Here is an 18843-nt window from a genome sequence, read left to right as displayed (position 1 = left end):
GAAACCATATGTATAATCTTACTGAATGACAGATACCTCAGAAACCCATTTAGGTCATACTGAAATCATTCAAACACTTAAGTCTCAAATCGAGCCAGAAGGATACTGGTGTTCATTCAATCTCCCCCTCATCAGCATTTCAACTTACATGTAATTCCAAATTGTTACAGTAGTCTACATTGTGCAAAAGGCTTTTCAAGGAAAAACCAAATTATATGAAGTGACACTGCAAGAACTTATCGACATTTTAGCTAAAATCAAAGTATAGTATCTGTTATCAGCTTCATATCTGATAGGATCCCCAAGTGGGATCCACGATATTGAACTGATTTTTGGATCATGGCGAAGTGCTAGGGGCTTGCTCCACCTTTGCCGTGGGTCAGCCCAGTATTGCAGTACCTCCGAGATTGGTCAAAGTCTTGTCCACATCCAGGTACAGAAACTCAAGCCCCTTTGCCTGATGTTCTCAATCCTGAGAAGGGTTTCAGTAATCCAAGAACACTCCTGTACGAACTCCTATGATGAACGAAATGCAAAGTCTACCTTCTGCTTCCCCCAAAAGAATCAACCCCATTACATTAAGATGACAAGTATTTACTTATCTTCAAATTGAAATGGGCCAGATCCACCTTCAGCAATTCAATCAGCTATCACTATTCATGTACATTTTGGGATTGGAAATGCTGAAGAATTTTTGGTTATTACAATAAATGATTACTGTTGTCATGTTTAAATCTTAACTTATTCACCGCAAAAACTCCAACTCTCTGTTATAATTTATCTGATCTGCTTTCAGGTTTGGTACGCATGAGATCCCGAAAATCCTGAAAATTCCAAAATCAGCAACTGTGTTGCCAAATTTGACTTGGAACAGCTGAGTATATTCCTCAGGAACTCTCAGGGACAGAGTAGTGGCACAGGGGCACAGTGTTTCTTGGTAACTAAAGTTCATTCAGTACTGCAGTAGTTTTTACATCACTCTAACCTCAGAGAGTGAATTGTGCTGACTAGTGCTTTGAGGCTACTGTAGCTTTTCAGGCAATATCACCATAGGTTAAGAGTTCTTTCAGATCATTACAGACTACTAAGTGGTATTGGAGTTGTGTACTGGGACTTGTAACATGCCATATGATATTAAAGTGTATCATTGGCATGTTAGTGCTAAAAGACTCATGGGCCACTTGAGCCCTAGCAAATTGAAGGCAAGTACAAAAACTCCTAAATAGACAAAATACAACTTTATTGACATACTTGTAGAGCAAGGAATCGAGATAAAAGTAACACTTGAGGTGGTGTTCAGGAGGAGGCGAAGCACTCATCAAAGACCCCCTATTTGTTGCTGCCATTAATCTTCATGGTTATCACTTTTATTAAATCTTTCTAATAATCATTTATTTCATATTTTGTCAGATAGATTGCAATTATTGCTGTTCATAGTTTTATTGATCTCTGATAACTATCATCCTTGTTTTTCATTTTGATCTAATCATTAACCACACATGTCACTTTGCTGCAGGCATGCATGATCATTACATATATAAAAATGAAATGTTGTACTATATAGGCATTCAGCAACTAAAAGATAGAAAGACTAATTCTTTAATACACATGTAAAAACAGTAAAGGTTACCTGTTCAATACATTCAAATATTATCTACATATGCTCATGTGTGGAGTGAATACGTTCCTCCAACCAGGCTCATTTGAGCATGACAGCACAGCTGTCTAAACCTTATAATTTGATATGATTCATTTTATTTACATATATAGGATTATAATGCATCAGTCTGAGGATTTTGATTGAATGGTCCAGTTTATGGGTGCAACTTAAAGACACTTTTATCCAATGGGTGATAAATAATTCAATATGGTGCAACATGTATGAACATGGTAATTTAAGTTCTCAAAATCTATCAGATCAGCATTCATTACAAAACTCTCATGCCTGACTGTATCAAATTATTCTGTTTTATAACCTCAGTTTGATTATTAAGCATATTAATTGCTATCTGCAAAGTACATAAAAGGCAAACCTTACTGTCTAACATAAACCACTACATCCACAGGGGTCCAGGAAGGGCCTCTGTCTTAGAAAACACAGATGAAACATTATATCAAATTATAAGAAATAAGACCCTAGAAAAATATAATATAGGAATGAATATAGCAAGTTTGTCCTTTGCAAAGTTTTAACAGCAAGTCAGAGCAACATGTACACATATGAGCACCCTCACATGCACACATACAAACATTTGCACACTCACAATTATCATAAATTTGATTTGCTAACATTATACACATACTTCACTTTAGTACACAGAGAACCATGAGTATATATATATATATATATATATATATATATATATATATATATATATATATATATATATATATATATATATATTATATATATATATATATATATATATATATTCCTATGAGTCCACAGGGAAAATGAAACACGAAAAGTTCCCAAGTGCACTTTGGTGTAATAATCACATCATCGGGGAGACACGAGAGAAATATAACAGTCAGTTGATATACATCGAAGATGAACCTAGTACGCCATTTGGTAAACATGTGATTGTCCAAAATGGCATCCTAGCTTCGTCTCTTCGATGTATATCAACTGACTGTTATATTTCTCTCTTGTGTCTCCCCTGATGATGTGATTATTACACGAAAGTGCACCTGGGAACTTTTCGTGTTTCATTTTCCCCGTGGACTCATAGGAATATCTCGATCACACGCAAAATTGTGATCCTTTCCAATATATATATATATATATATATATATATATATATATATATATATATATATATATATATATATATATATATATTTAAAAAGACAAGTCAGTGGCAATGAATGTTTCTTTGGATTGCCATTGTTATAGCAGTATAAATATCCTATGTAAGCAGATAAATTTCAATTATGGAAAATTTCTTTTATGATGTACTGTACAGTATATCATGAACTCTCTATGACATCTTAGAAGTCCTCCTGGCTACAACTCTTAGTCATTGCCTGCCTATATCACCTATGATAAAGGAATGACTGAAAGTTTCAAAGCTACAATGGATTTCTTGAAATTTGATCCACAACAAATGTGCGGCACTAACTGATGCTGCCAGATGGACAAGTAACAAGTCAATGAGAGTACCTATTGCTGTTAGGTGATGTCCTGAAGAGTGTCAGAGGGGATGCCTGTGTGACATCATGTGAAGACACCACATGTGAACACCACCTGGGGACAGTACAAAAACACCACACAAGGTTAACATATGAGGGTACTGAGTGAGGACAAAATGCATGGACAAGAATAATGTGAAGACCATACATGGACACCAAGTATTATCACATTAGGATCCTGTATGAGGTAACTAGATGAAGACACCATGCTTGGTAATCACGTAAAGACACTACATGAGGGAACCACACAGACAGTAATAAAAAACCTAGGGAAGAAACATATCGATGACACAATGCAAAGTTGCCACATTAGCACACCACTGAGGACAACATGCAAATATACCAAGTAACTATGTGAAGACGCCATGCAAGTACATCACATGAGGACATCACTGGAAGACGTCCCTTGAGGCACTCATCAGATGACCGTGTTTGTCAAATTTCCCTTCCTCCCATCCCCTACCCCCCTTAACTTTTGTATACAACAACTGTTATAGTTATGTGAAGGAAGTACAAATAGTCACAACAATAAGAAAATATATACTTTCATACAGTTTCAACATCATAATGTATAATGTATGGCATGTTGCTGAATACAACAATTCTTTAAGAAATAACAGGGTGGCGAGTCCACAACCACATGATTTCTGTACAGTCACATACCACTGTATATTGGCATTTAGCTGGGACCACCTTGGGTATCTGGCCTTTACAGCTTTACACATACTGACTACTGAGAAAGTCTCAAGATTCATTGCTTAAAGTTTAGAATTAATAATTTCATGCAAATGAAAATTCTTAAATCAACTACTGGTACTACATTAATTCAAAGGAAATACCCATGGCAGACTCAGTTTAGTTACATTCTGAAATAAAACACACTTTATACCTGTGATGAAATAATGGTGCTGAATACACTTCAACAGAAGGCTTTTATCTACTTTCAGTCCACAACATCTAACAAGATCCTAAAAAAATACAGATGCTTAAAAGTTGTAGAAAAACTGGTTTGGCTGGAAAGACTAATTTCTGTATTCTTTAAGAAGATTCAGAGAGCACTTGCTTAATCATCTTTTCCCATCAAAGTTGACCCAAACCACAGTCTAAACCACTCAATAGCTGAACCCTCAAACAACCCATCATAAGTGAACCAGCCTTTTGTAATCCTGGAAAAATGACAACCTGGTTGTTATCCCTATTCCCAACCCAGATGGAAATTAATTCATCCTGCTGTCAATAAAGTGTTGAAATAATTCCTACATTAAAAAATAGTCATGTAGTCATAATTACAGACTTCACTGAGAACCAACCAATTTTCTTAGACGTAAAATTAATTTAGTCATATAAAGAAGTGTGTAATGAGTTTTGTTTGAGGTACATCTTTGGGAAAGGGCTTGAGTGACTTGCAAATATCCCTGCAAATCATATACATGACACAAAAGACACCATGTGGATTATTAGTGTTTCAGACAAATAATCTGAAATTAGACTAGGAATGTAACCCAGTTTCATTCTTTTGGCTTTGTCTAAATATACATCTGATAAATATATTGGTCCATTTGTTACAAAATATCACAAAACAAAATGCACAAATATCACATACTCCTGTTTGAAGCAAAAGACAAACAAGAAAATTTCTGCAAAAAGTGATTCTAAACTTGCATCTTCCAATGGTCTAACTAGTTACAGACTCACAAGTGGTTTTACTTCAAATTATCGATGAAGATAAAAAATTTCATCTCTGATTATGTCAAATTACTTGAAGAATTGCTGCTTCTTTAATAGCACTAATTTCTCTCATGGCTGATGAAAAACAAGGTTATGACAAAGTCTAGAACTGATTATTTGTTTTGAAACTACAAATTAGTATGGTTGAATCAGAAATTACAGAAACATATTCAACTTCCCCATCCTTAAGTAAGTGGATCAGGTAATAACAGTACCCCAAAGGAAAGTAGGTATATGAAAACTTATAAAGTCATTTTTCTATGCTGTTATACACAAATACAGAGAGGTATTAAAGAGAAAGGGTTTGTATAAATCTTTTAGAATCTAGATCTTTAATGTAACAAACTAAGCAGTAAGTGGCTTAAAGCTTCTTAACCCTTAACACTTCTTTTACAGACAGTGAAAATCCAACTTCTCTGGCATTATATCCATTAGAATAAATAGCAGGAAATCTTTGTAAAAACATTATCCAATAACAGTTTGTAAGAATTTGTGGCTATGGCTAACAGCCCTGTGGACTTGTTACATAAATAATGATCAGGATAAAATGTCCTATTTCCCTAAAACCATCTCTCAATAACTAAACCAACATTAAAAGAATTTTAACTTCTTAGTGCATTAACTATGCACACCAATCTTAGTGTCATAGACCTGATGTAGTTAAATGAGATTTTTTTTACCTTTATATCACCGAAAGAATCTGTAGGTGATCTTAATGGTGAAGGTAACTGTGATATGATGTATGCAGCAGCTGTAAATGTCAAGAGGTAATGAGGCCTCAGAGAAAACAATCATTGCATTCAACCCTGACAGGCACTGCTGGTCTTAAACTCTAATGTTTTTGGACTATATCAACAGCTGCACGAGTGAGCTATCAAAGTGTATGCCATATCGGACAACAGCATGTAGAGTGCAAAAATGTTTATATCAGAGTTGGGTTCTTGTGATATCAACTGTTTGTTACATGTAAGTTAGCTTCCACATTGGTGGTCACCCAGATACAATTATATTCTTTTTCTGATTCTAAGGAAGGATTAATTCAAAGAGGAAGTTTCTATTGTGAACAAACTTTTTTCTCTTTCAAGGTAAATTTAGCAGGGCTATTATTCAGGACCACTAAATGTTGTTTTTGATCTGCCTATAGCAACCAGCTTGCCTGATTTTAAGCATCTTTTGGTGTTATATTTTAAGTAACAATCAGTGTGTTTACCTGTTTCATAGATTATCTAGTGATTAATACCTCAACATAAATCACTGGAAGGATAGAGTGAAGGAGGCTTTATGGTGGTGGGCCATGAACATTCAGGAGGGGAAGAAACACACACAGGGCAGAATGAACTTCATCAGTGTGAAATAGGTGCGATAACGTGCTAAAAACAAGCTGAATGAGGGCATACAAAGCTGTTAAGGTAAACTATGGAACAGTACGTGGAGTGACTATGGGTGGTAGGCTCTGGTTTCAGAATTTATACATGACACCTAGAGAGTGGATGTGTGCAGATGAGGCCACTGTTGATTTGTTCCCAATGGTACCTCACTACGTTGCGTGAAGCAATTAGGCATCAAAAAATAATACAATACACGAATTCTTAATTCTTTATATAGCTGTTCCAGCCACTGCATATTGTAATGAGTCACTATAAAAATGATGCAAAGGAGTTCAATGTGACTTAGGTTGTAATTATAAAGGCATCACTAAAGTAACATTTGTTTGCACAGTTTATGCAATCTTCAAGGCTCACATTGAAGGTACTCATTCATCTTCATTATAGCCTTACAGTTTAGTGTAACCTAACTTTCCACTCCTATTCATTAAAAAAGTGTCCAACTGTCTAATTAGTAAATATTCTGATGGCTGGATAAACTTTGCCCATGAACTGAGCTACCCTAGGGTAGATGCCATTTGTGACAATAGTTTGCTTTCCAGGTTAGCATTAGGTGCTCCAAAATGAAACTGACCGATTAATTTGATCCTATGTGAGCATCTTCCCTTACCATATTTAGGTCTACTCCCTTGACTAGACAGGATGATCTAGCATACATCTTTCAAATCCTGTTGAATAAAATAATGTTCATAATGAATGCAGCTGAGTTTCACAAAACGTGAATGAAAATGATCAGTAATAATATAACATAATTACAAAGCTGCACATACCTCTGGACTAAAGTCAACAAAATCTTACAAATCATGTCAACTTTACTTTTTGATATTATAAAATGTATAAACTACTTTATAACAATGATATAAATTTGTTTCAGACACCTACAATCTGTTTATTTGTTTGATCAAAAATGTATGTCCATTTACTTGTGAATAAAGGTATGTGTGTGGGTGTATGTTAATACTTATAAGTGCATATAGGAAAAGTTTGTTACTTGTGAAGCCCAGTCTCTTAACCTCACTTTTTCAGCACACAGTTTTGTAAGATACAGTATATATTTACATATTTACACACTTACACACACATATATATATTTTTTCATACATATTCGCCGTTTCCTGCATTACAAAGGTAGCATCAAGAACAGATGACTGAGCCTCAGAGGGAAAAATCCTCAACCCCCCCCTCTTTCTTCTTTTGGAAAAATAAAACAGGAGGGGAGGATTCCCAGCCCCCCAAGCTTCCACCCTTTTAGTTGCCTGCTACTACACACAGATAATATGTTGTAAGAATTTTTTTTCCCCTAACCCCAAGGATAATATACATATTTTTTTCTTTCTTTCTCACCCTTGACTGCCATTTCCTGCATTAGCAAGGCAGACCCAAGATCAGATGAAGAAAGGCCACATCCACTCACATCCACTCCCTAGCTGTCATGTATAATGCACCAAATCCACAGCTCCCTGTCCACAACCAGGTCTCACAGGCCTTTCCATCGTTTAAACCAGATGCTTCACATGCCCTGATTCAGTCAACTGACAGCACGTCGATCCCAGAATACACATTGTTCCAATTTACTTCATCCCACGCATGCCTTTCATCCTCCTGCATGTTCAGGCCCAGATAACTCAAAATCTCTTTCACTACATCCTTCCTTCTCCAGTTGGTCTCCTCATTCTGTTTGTTCCCCCCACTTCTGACACATGTATCCTCTTCGTCAACCTTTCCTCACTCATTCTCTCCATAAACAAGACACCCTCTTCTCCTCTCTCAACCACACTCTTTATATTACCATACAACCCTTTCATTACTTACTTGATTAAACCACCTCACACCACATACTGTCTCCAAACATTTCACTTCCAACACATCCACCCTCCTCCGCACAACCTTATCTATAGTCCATGCTTTGCACCCATATACTATTGTTGGGACTACTATTCCTTCAAACATACCCATTTTTTCCCTCCCAGATAATGTTCTATCTCTTGGCATATTCTTAAGTGCCCCCAGAACCTTTGCCCTCTCCCTCACCATATGACTCATTTCCACTTCCATGGTTCCATTCTCTACTGTGTCTCCTTCTAGGTATCTAAAACACTTCACTTCCTCAAAGTTTCCTCCATTCAAACTTACATCCAAACCCTGCTAAACCTAATAACCTTGCTTTTACTTATGTTAACTTTCAACTTTCTCCTTTCACCCATTCTTCCAAACTCAGTCACCAACTTCTGCAGTTTCTCGCTCACATCTGCCACCAGTGCTGTATCATCAGCAAACAACTGACTTACTTCCTAGGTCCTCTCATCCCCCACATTCTACATAATTACTCCCCCTCTCCAAGACTCTTCTATTTACCTCCCTTACCACCCCATCCATAAACAAATTGAACAACCATGGTGACATCATACAATCCAGTCACAGACCAACCATTACTTTAATCTATTCACTTTCCTTTCATATATATTTATTTTTTTATTACACTTTGTCACTGTCTCCCGCGTTAGCAAGGTAGCGCAAGGAAACAGACGAAAGAATGGGCCAACCCACCCACATACATATGCATATACATACACGCTCACACACATATACATACCTATACATTTCAACGTATACATATATATACATACACAGACATATACATATATACACATGTACATAATTCATGCTTGCTGCTTTCATTCATTCCCATCGCAACCCCGCCACACATGAAATGACACCCACTCCCCCCACACGCATGCAAGGTAGCGCTAGGAAAAGACAACAAAGGCCACATTCGTTCACACTCAATCTCTAGCTGTCATGTATAATGCACCGAAACCACAGCTCCCTTTCCACATCCAGGCCCCACAAAACTTTCCATGGTTTACCCCATACGCTACACATGCCCTGGTTCAATCCACTGACAGCACATCAATGAATGTGCATGAATCTGGCCTTTGTTGTCTTTTCCTAGTGCTACTTTGCGTGTGCATGGGGGAGGGGGTGCAATTTCATGTGTGGAGGGGTGGTGATGGGAATGGATGAAGGCAGCAAGTATGAGTGTGTACATGTATATATAGAATATGTCTGTGTATATGTATGTGTGTATACGTTGAAATGTATAGGTATGTATATGTGCGTGTGAGGGCGTTTATGTGTATGTGAGTGGGTTGGGCCATTCTTTCCCGTTTCCTTGCGCTACCTTGCAAACGCGGGAGACAGCGAATAAGTATAATAAATAAATAAAACAAAATTCACCCTCTTCTGTACATTCTTATTTAAAGCCCATGACTCTCACCATACAATACTGTTGGGACTACTAGACTTTCAACCATGCTCATTTTTACCCTCCCAGATAATGACCTCTCCACACATTCCAATAATGCACCCTAGACTATCTGTCCCTTACCCACTCTATGATTTTCTCCCTTCACACACTTTCACAAAATCAGAGAACAATATATCCGCAGACCCTCTACAGTATATATTAATTTTAAGTTAATCCTACTAGTATGCTTTGTCTGAAGGTACAAAATATTCATATAATCCTTTTTTCCTTGATAATGGCTAAAAAAAAAAAAATACACTAAGGCTAAAAGGATTTGTGGGAGACATCTTACTGTCCCTCTAAACTTTGGTTACGAAGGCTAGACTCTATAATGGGTCAACCAATGTTGGAAACAACACAAATTACAGGAGCAGCAAGCACTAGATGTGGACTGGTTTAGCTAAACACCAGCTAGTTCTTTCCTTACGAATATTATTCAATCAGCTGTTATTTCTAAAAACGAGGTACATGCTGGCTTCACAAGAATGTCCAGACAAACTGTCAGGGCAGGAAGAGGCTGATAAAACATTCACCTAGCATAACGATACACATTGGATCTCTACTGATATCCTGTGGTATGAAAATATATAACCCTACATCTCAAGGGCATTAAAATGAAAAGAGAGTGAATGATGGTAATTTGGGAAAACACTTTCCTTCTAATGACTTAATGCCATTTTGCAGAAATATTTCTTCTAACTTTTTGAACGTGCGAATTGTTCAGTTATTTACATAGGAAAATTTGTTATAATAAAAAGGTATCATCTTGTGCACAAACTTTGAAAGCTCATGACAAATAATGTGCTCAAAGATGCACAAAAAGATAATCACTTAATTTGTTACTTTGGGATTGAAGATGATTTCAACTATAGCATGGTAATTTTCTTGAAATATTCATGCAGATTGGCAACATATATATAAAGCATGGATGTTTTGTCTGAAATGTGATAGTCTCAATGTCACAGCTTACATTTGAAGCAAAATAACATTGACTTTGAGGTTTGTAAACCCATATGATCACTACGGTCTGAAAGTTTCATATACAAAGAGTTATGTTTCACCCAACTGGTTGACACCATTATAAACTCTATATTGAGAGATTTTAATTCTATAATAAAAAAAATTCACTGCTATTCACAACAGCGAAAAGTTTGTAAAACTTATATTAAGGATGATAAAGTTTGTATCTTTGGTAAAAAATACATTTGGTTGCAGGATATCAGTATGACTCTTGTAGTCATAGCTCAGTTTCTAATCCAAAGAACATAAAATAAGTGTACAAAGAGACTAAAGTGAAACTGCATGTTAAGCGTATTGAGTTCTCAAATGCTACTGACTGAATCTGGGCCCATTTTTTCCCATAAAAATATGATCGTTCCATTCTGCAACATACATGTTTAAGTTACCATCATCATGATCTAAATAGCAATACCATTTAATGCATTTCAAACGACATTTTCTAAATAAGCACTATATGTCACAATATGGTGAACCATCATTTAAAGTGATGATATGTGATCCCTCTTTCTCCATGATAAGAAGTCAGTGAATAAAACTATAACATATGAAGCACTGTACTTCACTGACAATATTGAAAATTTTCACAAACAGCCTGGTGACCTTGATGAATAAATCTACAACTACCTGCACCCGTAAGAATAAAGACAGGTCACATCAGTTACTGAAATGAGTAAATAAATATCATCTAAAAGAACAAAATAAAGTAATATCACTCTTAAGAAAACAGCATAGGGAACAAAACTAGTGTAGAATTAATATTGTACATGATATCAAACTGGTTGATAACATTCATTAAAAAAATTAGGTAATACTACTTATGGATATAAAACAGAGCAATGTCATTTATGAAAATGAAAGAATATCATTCATGAACATTAAAGTTCTGTACCTTCATAATCATTTGGGAAACTCAATAATGTAATCTTTGGTTCTTGAATAACAGGTATCTTGAAAGCAGCTGAATGTGCTAATATTGTTACAATCATGATATTGCCATTCACTTACAATAATGAACTCTTACATAGTTAACACTGATACAGTCTGGATCATTAACAGTTTCTGATGGTCATTTCATGCTTTTTGATATCTTGAAATAAATGCTAAACATAGTCCCTATATCAAGGGGATCACATACACTTAATATGGCAAGTAAGCATTCACTCACACCCATGGAATATATAAAGTGTATTTGAATTTTAGAACTCTTAAGAAAATAATTCTTTTTATCAATTACTTGTCAATAGCATTTTAAGGTAAACAAATGTGTAGTAAAACTGAAGAATCTTTGATCTCTCAAATGCAGTAGCATGTAAACTACTTGTACAAAAATACTTTGAAAGCAGATTCAAAAGTCAGCAAGCATGGGACATGTTTTGACTCTGAATGTGAGCTGCATTTGCAAAGATCACACTGATATTCCCAGTACTAATATATACGAGTAATACTGTACCATTGAGCAATATTACTACAAATAAAACTTTAGTTTCATTGTAAGGAACCCAGTGATCCAGACTGAAAAGTGCTTTGGAGGTGGGAGAAAACAACTGATGGTGCTCTTTGTGACCAGACACTTGCCCACTCCAGAGACTTGGGTTTGATGGATTATAACCACTGAAGGGTTGGGTCAACCTCATTCTGAAGGCAGAGGTCTAACCTCACTCTAAGGGTTGCAATCTTACCTAACTCTGAATTTAGAAGTCTAGACCTTGTCTGAAGGCTAGATTCTTATGCTACTCCAAAAGCTCGGAGATCATCCTACTGAAAAGGCTGGGGTCTGTCCCAATACCATTGCCAGAGGTCTGACCCCATAGCAAAGATCTAGATCTAATTCTGCTCTGGGAGATGGGGACTGATTCAGCTTGGAGACTAGGGTTTCCCTTACTCCAGACTCGGGTTTGGCCTCATTTCAAGTACTGGTGACCTAACCCCACTCCTAAAGCTAAGGTCTGACCCATTTTAAGAGGGATGAGGCATTACCCCATGGACCAGTTAGCATATCTTTCACATCACGTATGACAGATGCCACTCTTTGTCTTTGTGAGACTCAATCTCAGGATTATTAATGTTGATCACAGTAACATGGTAAATGGAAAAAATAAATAATGGCATTTCTATAATACTGCTGAGAAACAGTAATGTCACTTTACAAACTGCGTGTTTCCTAGCATGGTGGAAGTCATCTTAAAAAACTGACAGACAACTTAATAGCTTTTACCATGATACTAGCATTCATAGGAATGATAGATTACAGCTTAGCAGTATTGAGAAAATGTTACTTAATGTAAAGATGATCATGAAAGGTGTGCATTTGTATGTCATTACATAATGTGCAGGTTTTGCATGAGATTAAGAAACATGAAAACAAAATGAAGAAGTGGCACAGATTGCAGAATAAGAAAAACAAAAACAGGGTGAGGAGGTGGCACAGATTGCATGTTAACAATCAATTCACATTCTTTGCCAAATATCCATCCCACAACAGATGACCACAGGAAAAATAATATAAAAAAATTGCAAAAAGAATGCTTCATTGCTTTCCACTGGAAGTTGTAAAAACTATCTGCATAATGTTGATCTCTACTGTCAGACCTTGTATCCACAATGCATTTCAAACAAATATTATGAGTGTTCTGTGTTTCAGCTCAAGAGAACTGAGAGAAGTTACCATCAACATGAATGCTGCATCAACTATTAGAAACAGACAAAGAGTGACGTCCATAACTGTTTCCTACTTTCTTATTTCGCTAATGGCCGGTAGGTTCAGGAGTGTTCATGGGTATGGGCGTGGTCAAGTCACCTTGAACCTAACATGGAGGTAAAGGTTCACAGTGACCTGACATTGTAATGAACACAACCCTTCCTGTTACCCTTGAGCTGGTGGAAGACGGAGCAAGAGGGATATGCTAAGGACCCCCAAAAGGAAGCAATAGAGAAAACACAGTACCTGTAAATACCCTTTGGTAAATGTGAGACCTATTAAGACTAGATGGCCTTATGAAGGACATTGAGCGAGTGAGGTACACAAACATTGGCCTACACACAAAATTAGACATAACCCGCATGACTATCATAATAAGTCACTTAAAGGTTGTCACTATGGGACTGGAGGCAGAGTCTGCATGTAATGTTGGAAAAAGATTATGAATGATCTGGCTCAAGTACAAATTTTTTACCTCATTCTGGTGGCCTTATCAAGTATGACATATCAGCTCCATCAGTCTAAGATTTTTACAATGAGCATCATTTGGCAAATGTATGAGATAATGTCTTTGGTTTTTTAAGAGATTGGCAACAGTTACTGAGAACTTGTATAATGGTGTGTAAAGTTCTCAAAACTTTGCTTATGATGAACTGACAGTTCTTGGCGATATCATCACAGAACCACTGTCCATGAAGCATGGTTTAACTACCTTCATATGACCTCTTAAGCCATGAGATTAATGGAATGACTAGCCCTTGTAAGTATATCTGGCCTCTTTTTCCCAGCATCTTGACATAAGGGATTGCCCTTTGGCGTACTGTTAAAGTCAGTGGCAATAAGTAGTCCAGATTTCTACAGTAACCTGAGAAATGGTTCTCCCTGGAGATTATCCTTTATAGTTTCTTCAGTAAGCGAGCGGCCTGGTAAAGTAGGCCGTCCAAGGTCCTGTCAGCAAGATATTCGGTTAGAAATGCCCATTCGGTTGAGTCTCTCAGGCTCTGATGTGGAGTGGGCACGATGGAGGGACAGTGTCTGCTGCAGGGTCTTGAGGATATCAGGGAAGACTGGCCGCTGGGCTGTCTCAGAATCCCAACACTCATCAATTAGTGTCTGTGGAAGACACACAACCTATCATCAGAATTAATATAAACATTTCTAATCATAAATGAGACAAAGTTCTAGGTTGCTAATACCAAATATGATGAGGCTACAGGAAGCTGCTAAAAGGTCGATCTACTGAATATCTTACATACAACAAGTATTCAGATTTTCTCTCCACTGACATTACTGGCTTGACTCTCACAATAATTCATAACCTTCATCATTTAGAATAGCATGAAAATGCTAAACCATTCTCATTCCATTAGTTTACTATACTGTACATTAAAAATATAAATAAGTTGGGACATTGGGTCATTCAAAAACAAAGATTTGGGTATAATTATAAATTAAAATATTAAATTGAACATTGGTGAAATAATGCTCTCCAGCAGAGTAATAAATGGCATAATAATAATGTTTTAACAACAAGGGAAAGAAAGCTAATGATGAAAATCTTGCTATTAGGACTATGTACAAAAATACTTGAGAATAACAGAAGGAATCTTTGCTATGAAGACTATGTACAAAAATACTTGAGAATAACAGGACGTCTATCTAACTATACCTCTGATGCATGTTCTTACCTGGAACTCCCACAAGGGGGTGGCCACAATAATAGTCTCCATAACTATTGAACACCAGTGATGCTTCTTAGCCTTTTGTGACCCTACCCTTAACAGGCCATTAGCAGAGGACAACTTTAGTGCAGTGTTTGCATAGGCTCCTACCTAATGATCCTACAGACTAATTCTACCTTAAGCTCCTGCCAAATGTTCCAACCTACTACTTCTAACCTTGTTTCTACCTAAAGCTCCAGCCTAAATGTTCCTACCTAATACTTCTATCTACTGCTCCTACCATCTTATCTAAAGGCAGGGCTAGTGCACTGTGCTCACTGAAGGAATATCTAGAGTTAAGAAGAATGAACTGTGTGGTTGTTTTCAAATGTTATATATGACAAAGAGACTATGTTTGTGAACAGAATGCCAGTACTCCATATGTGGGAGTGGCAGAAAGAAAAGACAGCTAACTGGGTGAGAGGTGTGCAACTTGATAACCACTAAAGTGCTGGCTCACTATCCAGCCTTCACTAACCTTCCCGATACCCAGGTGGGTAGTACTGGTAATATACCTCCCTAGTTGTTGGCTGCTTACCAGCTACTACCTATGGACTTGTATCTGGTAAATATGGATCTGGAGAAAGTGTATGGTAGGGTTACATAAATTTTTGTTTATAGCCTGTTAACCAATTTCCTAACCACCAAAGTAACACTCCCATCTACAACATGACAACTTTAGCTAGTAACTTTTGCTTGATGTGGAACACTGTTGAGAGCTTTTTGAAAATCCCAATAGATAACATCAACTTCTTTAATTTCACTGTACATGTTGCTTACATCATAAAAGAAATAAAGGTTTCATCAAAATCGACGCTGAGATCATTTATTAAGAGGAGGTCCTGTAAATAATTAAAAATCTTGTCCCGAATGATGGTTGTCATAGGTTTACCAACAACAGACATTAAGGTAAATGCATAATAATTTCCAGGCAACTTATTATCTCTTTTGTATATCAGTGTTACACTGGGCTTAACCATCTCATGTTTTTGCCTCTTTCATTGCCTACCATTTACTTTTATTCCATTTACAGCTAATAGTATGTCTTCAACCTTTATGTCAAAATGTTGCAAACTCAAATGCACACACAATTACTTGATCTCTCTCTCTCTCTCTCTCTCTCTCTCTCTCTCTCTCTCTCTCTCTCTCTCTCCCCTGGTGAAAAAGGGCACAATTATCCTGTTCAGCACTTACCTTGAGGTTTTGTGTACACTGGAGGTCTCCAGTGGCTGGCTGTATGCGTCTGCCCACCTGCAGGATAACAGCATGGGGGTGTTGCATGGCAAAGGGAGGGGCTTCAGCAAACAGCTCATATAAGAGTGTGCCATACATGTAAACATCTGACTGCTGGGTAGGTGATGCTGTTACTGTCACATGAGGTGGCACTATCTGAATGGTACGCATCATCTGGAAACATCCAACAACTCTCTCAGTGCTTTCATGGAAACTGTATCATCTAGAAACATCAACAACTCCCTCAGTGTTCTCATGGAAACTGCATCATCTAGAAACAACAACTTTCTCTATTTTCTTGGAGACTACATTACTGGAAATCTCAATAATATTTTTTATTACTCTTTTGAAAGTGTCATTTGAAAGCATCAGCAACTTCATCTGCATTTTCTTCAAGAGGACAAATATCTGTTGTTTGTTTGAGATTATGAGATTTCTACAGTCATAGAATAAGAACAGAATTTATTTCTACTTTCTGTAGAAGATGCCATATATATGCCTAAGTCATACTGAAAGCAGATTGTGAACTACATGAAGAAAATTTAAGGCTGCTTTTTTTTTTGTCTTCAATATGGTTATCTGTTTGGAGTCAATCTTTATGATGTGATGATAGGAGATGTTAAGATCTACAAATACTAAACTGATTAGTGGCTATATTTAGAATATACATCAGACACTAGACATGGATAAGAAAGATATGATACAAAAAAGAGAAAGACAAAGGGGTACACAGAATTTGCCTTTTTGATAAGAGATGATAGAAAAAATGAAAATAATAGTATTGCTGTAAGAAGTGAAAGTACAAGAAATCTAGAATGCTTTCTAAGATAAACAGAAGATACTCATTATGGAACCTCAAGGTTTTAATTGGATTTTTGCTGTTTGCATAACATTTACAACTGTTTCATACAATTAATAGCTCCTGTTTTGTCTTTACTTTGATTTTGTAACACTGATGAAATTGAATTATTGTAACCATGGCTTTTAGCCAAACATTCCCTCAGTAAGCAGTGTCTTGTGAAACATTAAAAGAATTGTTAAAGAAATCCTATTCAAGGATCAATACCTTATCACTAGCCTTGGATGATGCAGAAAGCAACGGGTACAATATATATGCAACTGGAATAAATGTAGTTGAGAGAACTGAGTTAAGAAGTGTTATTCATAAAAGCATTTCAGATAGGTAATGGGAACAGCAATGAAAGTCGTAATGAAAATAGTCTTATGTCGATATACTGGTGCTTGTTTAAGCGATAACAGTATGATGGAACATTAGGTAGACACTTAAGCAAGAAGTGGTGGTAGGAATATTCGGTAGGAGCCTCTGAAAATACTGTGCTAGAGGTGCCCTCTGTCAGTGGCCTGGTAAGGGTGAGGCACCAAAGGCTATGAAGCAGAACCATTTATCTCGAGTTTTGGGGGCTCTTTTGCCATGGCCATCCCTTTAAGGGAGTTCCCAAAGGGAATGGTAATAAGAGATATAGATAAATAGTGAGATATACCTTAGATACTATACATCGATAAGAAAAATATGATAAAAGGAAGAAAGACATGGGGTACATGAATTTGCCTTGTTAAGAAGAGAAAAGGATAGAAGAGATGAAAGCAACAATATTGCTATTATGAGGAGAAAGTACAGAAGAGAAAATCTAGATTGCAACAATTACTGGGTAAAAAGGCACATTAGGGATGTAGTTGAAAATTATTTTATTATCATTTGTGCTTATTTTCCTCTCCTCACAAACTCTCTCAAGCTCAAACACCAACTTCAGTAGTAGCTCACTTGAATCTGCCACCAGTGCTCTGTTATCAGCAAACAATAACAGACTTTTCCCAGGCCCCCTCACCTCCTACAAACTATACTTGCCCCTTTCTCCATGACCCTTTCATTACCTCCCTCCACCCCATCCATGCACATCCAAAAATAGGACTGGGAGCAGACTTAAGTAAAAAAACTACAGAAGTTGTCTAAGTTTGGTTGATGAGGAAGTAGAGAGTAAATGTGAATAAGAGCAAGGTTATTAAGCTTAGCAGGGCAGAGGGACAGGTTAGCTGGTGTGTGAGTTTGAAAGGGGAAATTTTGGGGCTGATGAAGAGCTTTACATACCTGAAAGAGGACATGGCAGTGAATGGAACCATGGAAGTGAAAGTGACTCATAGGATGAGTGAAGAGGTGAAGTTCTAGGAGCATTGAGAAAAGAGTGGAAAGAGAAGTCGTTATCTGGGAGAGAGAAGATGGGTGTGTCTGAAAGTACAGTAGTCCCAACAATGTTGTGTAGATGCAAGGCATAGGCTATATATGAGGTTATGCAGTGGGTGGAAGTGTTGGATATAAAATGTGTGAGGACAACATGTGGCATTAGGTGGTTTGATCATGTATGTAATAAAAAGGTAAGAGAGAAAGGTGTGGTAATAAGAAGTGTATTTGAGAAAGTTAAAGAGTGAGGAAATGGTTCCCTTTCACTGGGGATGTTTCTATTAACTCCTACTTAGGGCAATAGTGCAGTGATAAAATGGAGACAACTTACTAAATAATGTGATGCTTCTAGCCTTTGGATA

The 18843-nt window shown here is 36.9% G+C and overlaps 1 protein-coding gene and 1 non-coding gene across 3 annotated transcripts in view; one reads left to right on the top strand and one right to left on the bottom strand.

Moving 5' to 3' along the window:
* The first annotated feature begins 231 nt into the window (after positions 1–231).
* LOC139759353 (U2 spliceosomal RNA) lies at positions 232–421 on the top strand. The gene has a single exon (XR_011715042.1). It is a non-coding gene; the product is annotated as a U2 spliceosomal RNA (small nuclear RNA).
* Positions 422–6504: 6083 nt separating this feature from the next.
* LOC139759254 (uncharacterized) overlaps positions 6505–18843 on the bottom strand; it is a 56831-nt gene continuing 44492 nt past the window's right edge. For both annotated transcript variants that reach the window (XM_071681384.1, XM_071681385.1), the window contains 2 exons: positions 16246–16458; positions 6505–14443 (listed from right to left, as the gene is read on the bottom strand). In XM_071681384.1, coding sequence (XP_071537485.1) covers positions 14282–14443; positions 16246–16458 — 375 coding nt within the window. In that variant the 3' untranslated portion in view covers positions 6505–14281. The remainder of the gene's footprint in view (positions 14444–16245; positions 16459–18843) is intronic.

Source organism: Panulirus ornatus, chromosome 32 (assembly GCF_036320965.1).
Source record: "Panulirus ornatus isolate Po-2019 chromosome 32, ASM3632096v1, whole genome shotgun sequence".
NCBI classification, from domain to species: Eukaryota; Metazoa; Arthropoda; class Malacostraca; order Decapoda; family Palinuridae; genus Panulirus; species Panulirus ornatus.
Note: the sequence above shows the minus strand (reverse complement) of the source record. Positions and strands in the feature narration are given on the sequence as shown.